The 8,978-nt window shown below is 61.6% G+C and overlaps 1 protein-coding gene across 2 annotated transcripts; it reads right to left on the bottom strand.

Moving 5' to 3' along the window:
• Positions 1-748: 748 nt before the first annotated feature.
• PTGR3 (prostaglandin reductase 3) lies at positions 749-8,459 on the bottom strand. 2 transcript variants are annotated; one of them, XM_037508396.2, is made up of 2 exons: positions 8,251-8,459; positions 749-2,436 (listed from the first exon to the last, which is right to left on the bottom strand). In XM_037508396.2, the coding sequence occupies exons 1-2, from the start codon at positions 8,457-8,459 to the stop codon at positions 1,512-1,514; spliced, it is 1,134 nt and encodes a 377-aa protein (XP_037364293.1). In that variant the 3' UTR covers positions 749-1,511. The 2 variants fall into 2 exon arrangements, with proteins under 2 accessions (XP_037364293.1, XP_037364294.1); XM_037508397.2 differs by lacking the exon at positions 8,251-8,459 and adding an exon at positions 6,946-7,526 and having other exon boundaries at positions 751-2,436.
• Between the last annotated feature and the right edge of the window lie 519 nt (positions 8,460-8,978).

The following is an 8,978-nucleotide window of genomic DNA, read 5'->3' as shown; positions in this document are numbered from 1 at the left end:
TGACATTTCCCTTCAGTGCGGCCATAACATTCAGTGAAGCCATTATTTGGTTCCATTTACCATATAAATTGTATTGTTGTGCATGCATGCTAGCAGCTACATTAGGTACCTGAAAATGAGTAAATCTTGTAAAATAGATACTAACGGCTCTTCAGCACTTGGATTCCCCGGCCCTCAGAAGGAAGGGAAGGAAAATTCAGTAAGGTCACCGGCTTCCCAGGGCCTCTAATTACCGCCGTGTTGATTAGGGGCCAGGGCACCAACCTGGCTCGGGAGCAGGATCTGGTGGGCTTTGCCTCTCGGAGGCAGGCGCCCCTGTAACCGCACCACGCAGGTGGTGTCCTGGGTGGTCGGACGTGGGCAGGCCGGCGTCGCCCGGGCCTGGCTGCAGGGGACAACATCCCTGGCTGTTTCCTGGGCGCAACCTTAGGCCACAGTGACAAGCTCTCGTCCTACCAGAAGTGAGGTGGGGACAGTGGCTGCTATTTTGTGTGTCTGTGACCAGGGAAGAGACACCCCTCCATGCCCCCAGACCCCCAAGTGCAGCGGATGTGTCACCGCTTCAGACAGCGGCCCCACCACCTGCTGCTTCGGCGCAGGAAGCGGGCGTTGGGGACCTCTGCGCCTCGAGAGCAGTTTCCATCCCAGGGTGACCTTTTTGGGGAGACCTCACCATAGCTGAAATGCACCTTTTCCCTTTCCTGGGCCAGGCTCGGTGGTTAATGCTCCGCATCTCTGCCAGTCCCTACCCCCCCACCCCCAAATCTGTGCTTTTTTTTTTATCAAAGCCTTCAACACTTTGGGAAGAGAAGAATGCCCTGTTCCGCAAGTTTTTTTTGCCATGAGGATTGTGCATAAAAGTCACAAAATAGCAGCTATGGCTTTGAAATAGGTCTGTGTTCACGTAATCATTTTCCTAATAATCCAATGAAATCGAGGTTCTGGGGGGAATTTCTCCAAATTTCTATTTTGATAGTTGCTAGTGACTTAGAAAAAGGGTGTGACAGCTCAGATGTCCGGAGGATGTGATCTCTGAACATGGTGACTTTTGCTGTATCTCTCATTTATCAACTACTTATTAGCATAGGACCAGACTCTCCCCAAACAAAGAATTTGTGAACTGTTTTCAAGACCTATTTTAAAATCTCATCCAGCTGAAGACATACTGATTTGATCAGATCTTGCATAAGGAATTAATTTGGTTTCCTAGAACAATAAAATCTGGAAGGAGACTGTCCATGACTGAACCATTGAATGTGAAGGTCCTACCTCGAGCTGTGGAGGGAATTTTATTAGCACGTTGTTTTTCAGGGAAAAAGGCCAAATAACAACAACAACAAAAAAAAAAAAAAAAAAAAAGGAAAGAAAGAGAGAAACCTATTCATTAACACTTTACTTTTGTTTTAAGAAATATTATACCCATTAGCAACTAAAAATAAATGGATTTGAGTAATTCTGAGGCATAAAGTGCCTATTCTCTTTCTCCTTTGATTTATGTCATTGTTCTGTTTTTACAGCTTGCTGTTGACAGAATGAGGTAATTCAACTACGATTTTTCCAGTGTTTTTTCCCATGTACATGTAATCGACAGCCCGGAAGACGGACTCCAGGCCTGCAAACCTGCCCTGGGCAGATGCATGTCCAAGGTCCACCTCACAGGCCAGCTCTCCCCGTGCACACATCTGCAGCAAGTGCTCCATGGCTGCCTGGTACTTAGAGAGGTAATGGTTCAAGAAGAAGCCCTGGACACTGGCTGACTTCTTCAGCAGCTTGGCTGGCAGGGCCCCAGCCTTCACCGGAGCAAGGCCCGCAGGGGTCTGGTAGCCAGAGATAAAGCCGATGACGATGAGGCGCCCATGGGTGGCCAGGGCGTCCACCGCCAAGTCAAACATGGCGCCCCCCACAGACTCATACACCACATCCACACCTTGGGGGTACTCGCGCTTCAGGACAGCGTCCACGGGCTCGGTGTTATAGTTGATGGGGCGGTCGCAGCCCAGGGTTCTCAGAAAAGCCGCCTTGCCCTCCGAGGAGCAGGTCCCGATGACGTGGCACTTGGCCTTCTTGGCCAGCTGCACGGCAAACTGGCCGGTGCCCCCCGCGGCTGCGGTCACCAAAACCTTCTTGCCTTCCGACAGGGCTGCCAGCTCGTTCAGGCTGATGTAGGCCGTGGTGCCACTTATCAGCAGGGCAAGGTACTCGGGCTGCGCTGCGGGCACCGGCGTGGCAGCCCTGGCAGGCACAACTGTGTACTCAGCGAAGGCGCCAGGGGCCATGTAGGCCACTGCCTGGCCCACAGAGTAGCTGGCGCTGGCAGAGAGGCCTAAGGCCACCACCTCGCCCACGCCTTCGAAGCCCACGTCAAAGGGGGGCTTGACCGAGGGGTCGTATCGGCCAGCTGAGTAGTTGATGTCTGAGGCGTTAACACCGACAAATCTGGAAGGAAACAGACCAACAGACACGCATGTTATGATGCTTCCTTTGTCGGCCTTTCTGTTCCGGTGAGAAAAATTCCTCTAATTCCAGTGGCTGTGTGTGCTGGACCTTCCACAGTGCCCGAAAAATCAGGCCTGCGGTTCAGTTAAAAAAGGAAATGAGACAAATATTAGCTCAACGGGAAAATGCAATCAGAGTTTTGGTATGTTTTTATCTTAAATCTATCGCCTTAAACGTCAATTTAGTTTTCACGCACCACGAGTGTGTCTCCTCCTTCTTCCAAAAGGAGAAATAAACCAAAACCAAAACCAAAAAAAAAAAAGGGCCTCATTATACCAAACTTCACCGTAGCTGGGAGTTGAAAATTAATTGGCCTCTTAACAAAGATGTTAAAAACAACAGCAGATAAAATACATTCAAAGAAGAAGACGTGTATTGATTCTGGCAACAATTTAACACTTGGGATAATAATAGTAATGACAATGATAATATTCAAGATTGATGTAACAAGCAAGGTCATCGGTGGTTGTGAGCTCCTGCAGGGTTGCCTGAAACATCGCGAGGGGCGGCTGAAACACAGCCCCGCTCCGATGTAACTAGGACCGGCCTGCAAATATGCATTTTGATTAATTGACCAAAAATTGTCTCATACGGGTAGAGAGATTTTTATGGAACATTCAACATTTTACAGTCCTTTTCAGATGAAAAGGAAAGCAAATCGCCACTATATTTTTCCCCAACAAGAAGCAGAGACATAACTTGATTAATACCAGATGACTATTTTCGCTTTGGTGTCCAGAGTCAATTTAATTGTGAGGCGAGTATTTTTACCAGCTTTTTTTCATCTCAGGCTACCTCAGAACACAAATATCCTGATACGCAAGGAAAAAAAGCTGCCCGCTAAGAGTCGGGGTGGTGGTTTCGACACGTAATGGAGACCCTGCAGACGTCATTTCCGCCTGTGATGGAATGAGAGGGTGATGCTGCCTGGTGGCAGGAGGGGAGCTGGTAAGTAGGTCATTTTAAAATAATTCACTTTTAACGCACTTCACGCGCCCTGTGCCGGGAGTCACTTCCACGGTACGAGAGAGCACTTTGCACTTACAAGTGTTCCCTTGTGACCCCCGCGTCTACACACTGACCCCTCTCTACACAGAAATAAGAAATAAGAAGCAGGAAACAATTTCTTTCGGTCACGTCAAGCTGCCTTCAGAAGTCGGCAGGCCTCAGTCCAACAGCAGCTGCAGAAGGCCATGCCCACAAACGATTCGCAATCGTGAGGAGTGGGGAAAACGTGGGTTTATTTTATCTTTTTGGCTGGTTTCTCGTTTGACATTTACCATCAAGATGGCTACACCCAGCTGGTGGGGGTGTGCTGGCTTTCCTTGCACCATCCACGATTCTCAAGGCCTGGTCTCCCCCCTGTCTGGAGAGCCTGTTTCTGGCCTTCAGGGGCGGCCCTGGTAGGCTGTGAGGCAAACTCCGCCCTCCCTCCGCCAGCTCTGGGCCTGGTCCCCCTGCCCTTGCCAGCCCTTCCCTCCCCCTGGCCTCTCGTCCCCCCTGGTGTATCTGCTGTCCCAACTGGAGAGGCCCTTTCTCCAGGCGAGGCCCTCACTGCCGCCCGCCTTGGAGGGGGCGCCTGGGGGGCCGCAGGTCCTCCCACCCCAGCCTGGAGAGGGCGCGCCCCTGGGGGGCTGGGAGCAGGATGGAGGCGCGCAGGGAGCCCCAGGCCCCTCCGCCCGGCTGGGCTGTGGCTGCCTCCCCGGGGAGTGGGGCCGCATGGCTGGACTCGAGTCTGGGGAAAAAATGAAGGGAGCGGGCACAGGTGCCAAGGGGCGCCGAGGGAGCCGAGGGCTGGGAAGGAGCCGGGTTCCGCCCAGAGCCGGGCGCTGCGCAGGCCCCCGCAGCCCGCCTGGCCGCCGGGGTTTTGCTTTAAAAACCCAAGCGAAGCTCGCGGTGGGCGCGCCCAGCCCCGCGCGGTGGCCGGAGACCCGGGCCGGCGCAGCCCCCCGGCCTGGGCCTGGCTCTCCCGGGGCGCCCCGGCAGCCTGGGGCGCCAGCAGCCAGCGCGGGGCGAGCCGGGTCCCCTCGGAAGCGCCCCTGGGGCTGCCCCGGCCCTGCCGCCGCGGTGGGGCGCGGGCGGGGCCTCGGCCCCCGGGGCTGCGCGCGCGCGCCCGGGCCTGGCCGTGACCTCGGCCCCCGGGACCTGGCCGTGACCTCGGCCCCCGGTCGGGCGAGGTGGGCGAGGGCGGCGCCTCCAGCCCGTGTGGGCCGCGGAGCCGCCGCGCGCGGGGTCAGCCAAGTTCGCAGGAGCCCCGAGGTCCAGCGCCGGGGCCAGAGGCCGCCCCGCCGCGCCGGTGACCTTGGCCTCCCCTGCGCCCCGGCGCCCGCCTCGCCTCGCCTCGCCTCGCCTCGCCTCGCGGCCGGCTTCGGGGGGCGCCCGGAGGACCAGGACGGCGTCGCGGCTGGCGGGGCGCCCGGGCCCCTCTGCTGGGCGCGCCTCGCCCTCGCCGGGAGCTCCGGCCTCTCCCCAGCGCCGGGCTGTGACTCGGGGGCGCGGGGGCCCGCGGCCACCCGGTCCCCACCTGGGCCGGCAGAGGCGGGGAGGCTGCGCGCCGCGCCGTCCACCCCCCAGAAACAGGCTCCAGGCGGCAGGCGCCGGGAGAGGCCTCGCCGGGGCGCGGGCCGGGCAGGGAGCGGAGGAGAGCCAGGGCGCGCGGGCCTGCAGCCTTGGGGACAGCCCGCTCCCCTGGGGTTCAGACGTGTGCGGGGATGGCTGCGGGGCTCAGCGACTGCGGAGGAGCAACTGGAAAGACTAGAATGCAGGAATTGTAGGGAAAAGAATGGGATGGGAAGGGTGGGCGGGCCTCCCCCAACACAGGCGCGCCAGGCCAGGGCCGCCGGCTCTGTGCACGAGACCGTGCTGGACCCTGTGGTCACGTCTGCTGCGAGCTGGGGCCGGCGGGGGGGGGGGGGGGGCTGGAACAGAGACCAAAGGGGAAGAAGGCTCCAGCACAGAGCACGCCTGCGACAGGGGGGCGCAGCAAAGTCTGCAAAATCAGACCTTCCTTTAAAAGGAAGCCAGAAAGAAAGAAGAAAGAGAAGAAAATAGAGAGAGAAAGAAAGGAAGAGAGAGCGAGCCAGACCCCCCTTGGCCTGGAGTCAGCAGAAACTCCGTCACCCTCCTGTGAGCAATAAACCGTTTATCGAAAACGCCTTCCCCACCCCCACCCCCTTTGCCCTTCCTACGAATTCTTTGCTCCATTATCTTACACTTAGGCAGAAAATCGTTAGAAATATTTGGAAACGAAATCATGCGTCCCACCTGACGAAGAAACCTAAAAATAGCGCCCACCCGGAGGTGGCCGGTTCCGTCTCCCGTGGCTTCGGGGCGCTGGGCGCGCAGGCTGGCCCTGGGCGCGGGGCGCAGGAGGGTGGGCTCTGGAGAAAGGGGCAGCAGCTACTCCCTCCGTGGGGATTTTACCCTCCCCCTTGCCCCTTCCTAGATGCTAGATGTGATCACCCCCATCAGTGTCTAGCCCTGCTCCCCGTAATAAAGAATTTGTATTTTCTGGGGAGATGGAAGGAGATGTGCAAACGCGTCCTTGAAAGAAAAAGTCAGACAAGCACGATTAAAACCTCCAAAAACACCTTTCCCAGCAAGAGAACCGAACCGGGGCTCCCCCGCCCGCTCCCAGGCATATTTTGCTGTGCCAAGGAAGAGAGGTGCTTGCGTGTTATCCTCATTCAGTCAACACGGGCGGGGGAGATGCGACCTAGGATTAAAGCTGCAGTTAATTATTTATTCAGCCTCTATTCTTAAAAAAAAAAAAAAAATCCCGTAAATGCCCCCTCCTCTAACATTGTTTGCAAGAAAAAAGGGCCAAGCTACATGGGGGAGCTAGAGGTAGATTTTCTGCGAGCAGGACCCAGGAGGCAAAGCTCGGCCCTCCAGGCACGAAGACTGGCTGCCTTCTCTCCCTGCGGTGGATTTCAAGGTCCAAGGTCGAGGTCAAATTCATATAAATATGCTATTTATGTCTGAGAAAGGGGTTCTTGACATATGTGGAGGGAAAATAGGGGCATGGAGCCCTACAGCTCCCCAAACTCAGGAGCTCCAAATGTAGCAGCCGCTCCCCAGAGCTCTGCCCACCAAATTCAGGACCAGGACTCGCCGCCCAGCCCGGTGCAGGCAGGGCCAGCAAAGCCAGGCAGCCGTGAGGGTGGGGGACAGCGGCGCGGGAGGGTGGCCCAGCAGCGGATCCTGGCTGGCTGGCAGGCAGGGGCCCGGGACACTGAGCTGCGGTGCCAGCCGGGCAGCCTCCGGGGCCCAGTCTCTGGTTCCGCTGGGGGCTGCTGCTGGTGCTCTCCCTCCACACCTCCCCACCGCCCCAGCCCCCTCGGCTCACTGCCTGCCTCTGGGAGGGACTGCACCCCAGCAGCTGTACTTGGATCCGCGTTCCCACTCAATGGGGTGCTTCTTGAGAAGGAGCGAGAAGGCAGAAAAGACCTGTGTGGAACTTTCTGTCTGGCAAAACTCGGAGGCTTCAGGCTGGCGTGTGGAACTTCAGCCAGCGTGGCGCGTGGTTCCATGTTCTGCGTGGACACAAAGTCCTCTCTTCACTAGGCGGGCGCGAGTTCTCTCCCAAGAGCTCCAGCCTCTGGCAGTGCAGAAACCCTCAACAGCCCTTTGGACTCGGAGAACTTTCAAAATCCGCAGCAGCTCCCACGGCTCAGGCACCCGCCCCCCGCGCTCCACTCCAGCCCCCTCTGCATTTGCAGGCTGCCGACAGACTCCCCAAAGTTTTGTATCTTGCGCAGAGTTCTCCCATCGCACAGTCTGGCGGGAGGCAGGGAGGCTCTCCGACAGAGTCACGCAGCCTCCCGCTCCTGAGGTGGGGCGCGCTCTGTCCCTGCGTCCCGCGGTGAGCTGAGAGTCCTTTCGGGCACACACTTTTTAACAGTTACAAGCGGAGCTTCCTCCTGCTGGCCAAGGCACCCCGAAACCGGCGGCCCCGGCACGGGAGTTAGCAGGCGCCGGTCCTGCTCTAGCGAAGCGGGAGAAGAGCGGGGTCCCCGCCGGCGCGGCGCGGCGTGGGGACCCGGGCGCAGAGGCCCGTGCGCGAGCGAGGCCCGGCGGCTCCTGCCGCTTCACCAGCGAGTAGCGACTGGTGCGGCGGACACCCGTGAAGGTGGGTCGTGTGGGGTGGACGGGCCGGGCCGGGCAGTGGCCCGCGTGTGAGCGAAGGTCGCGCCACGAGCGGCAAATGCAGCCGCGGCCTCCGGCGGCCCGGCCCGGCCGCCCGGGTCACGCGCCCGTCGCTGCGCCCCGAGGCGGGGACCACAGCCGCGCCGCCGGCACGCAGACGCCCCGGCGGGGCGCGCACCCACACCCGCGGGCGCGGGCCCCGCTGGAGAGCCGGCCGGCCCGGCCCCGGCTCCGAGCGCGCGGCCCAGACGCCGCGGCGGGGCCCGGGCTGTCCCCGCGCCACCCTCCAGATTCCGTGCGCGCAGGGTCTGGGGGCGCGGGCGGGCCGGGCGGGGAGCCGCGCCGTCTGGGTCGCGTCGTTTTATTTCGGGGGGGAGCGGAGGCAGGGCTGGGGGAGGGGAGGGGAGCCCCAAATCGGAAAAATCCAGTTCCGAGGCCGTTCGGCGGCCGCGGCCGCTCGCGCCGCCAGCAGTCGCCCGGCGCCCGCCCGCGCCAGATGGCGGCGGGTGCCCCTCGCCGGGGCGGGCTGGCCTGGGCGCCCGGGCGCGCCCGGGGGACGCGGGCAGGCCCGGGACGGCCGGGGCGGGGGGCGCGCGCCGGGCTCACCGGTTGCGGACGAGGAGGTCTCCGTCCCCGGGGAGCGGCACCGGGCAGTCCCGGCGCAGGGCGACGGCCTCGCGGAAGTCGGGGCTCCGCCGGGTGGCCACCAGCTTCTGCATGGCGCGCGGGATGGCGGCGCCCTGGAAGTCCAGGAAGTGGCGCGCGTACGACATGTCCACGATGGCCCGCGCCCCCGCGCGCGCCAGCCGCCGCATGGCCCGCTCCGCCCGCGCTCCGCGCCGCCGCCGCCCCGGAGGCTCCAGCCCGGGCCGCTCGGCTCGGCGCAGTCGGCGCGGGCGGGCGGGCGGGCGGAGCGGGCGGGTCCGCCCCTCCTCCGGCCCGCGCCCTCCCCTCGCTCCCCGCCCCCCTCCGCTCCGCCCGGCGGCTCCCCCCGCTCCCGCCCGCCGCGCGCCGCGCGGGGCCCCGGCGCAGCCCCCGCCGAGCCCGGCGCGCCGCCCCGGGGTCCGGGCCGGGGACGCGGCCGGCGGCCGCTGCGCCTTTAATCTTTTTGTTTTGGTTTGAATCCGCTCGGCGCGGCCGGCCGGCCCCCGCCCTCCCCCTTCCCCCGCGCCCGGGAGGCACCGGATACCCCCACCTCCCCGCGCTCGGGAAGCCGGATTTGACTCCTTTAAAAGGGCGCGGGGGGCGGCGAGGGGCCCCGCGCGTCCCGCGGCCGCCGCGGCCCGGAGCCGGCGGCCGCCCGGGCGCCCTCGGAGCTGCGCGGCGCGGGCGGC

Source organism: Talpa occidentalis, unplaced genomic scaffold (assembly GCF_014898055.3).
Source record: "Talpa occidentalis isolate TD23 unplaced genomic scaffold, MPIMG_talOcc4v2.1 talOcc4.13, whole genome shotgun sequence".
Classification (NCBI taxonomy): domain Eukaryota; kingdom Metazoa; phylum Chordata; class Mammalia; order Eulipotyphla; family Talpidae; genus Talpa; species Talpa occidentalis.
Note: the sequence above shows the minus strand (reverse complement) of the source record. Positions and strands in the feature narration are given on the sequence as shown.

What these genes read in the sequence shown, in the direction of transcription:
- PTGR3 (XM_037508396.2), bottom strand. Translation starts at nt 8,459, where the DNA reads ATGCGGCGGCTGGCGCGCGCGGGGGCGCGGGCCATCGTGGACATGTCG. An exon ending in GACCTCCTCGTCCGCAACCG is followed by an intron (nt 2,437 to 8,250) that starts GTGAGCCCGGCG and finishes GTTTCCTTCCAG; the next exon opens with ATTTGTCGGTGTTAACGCCT.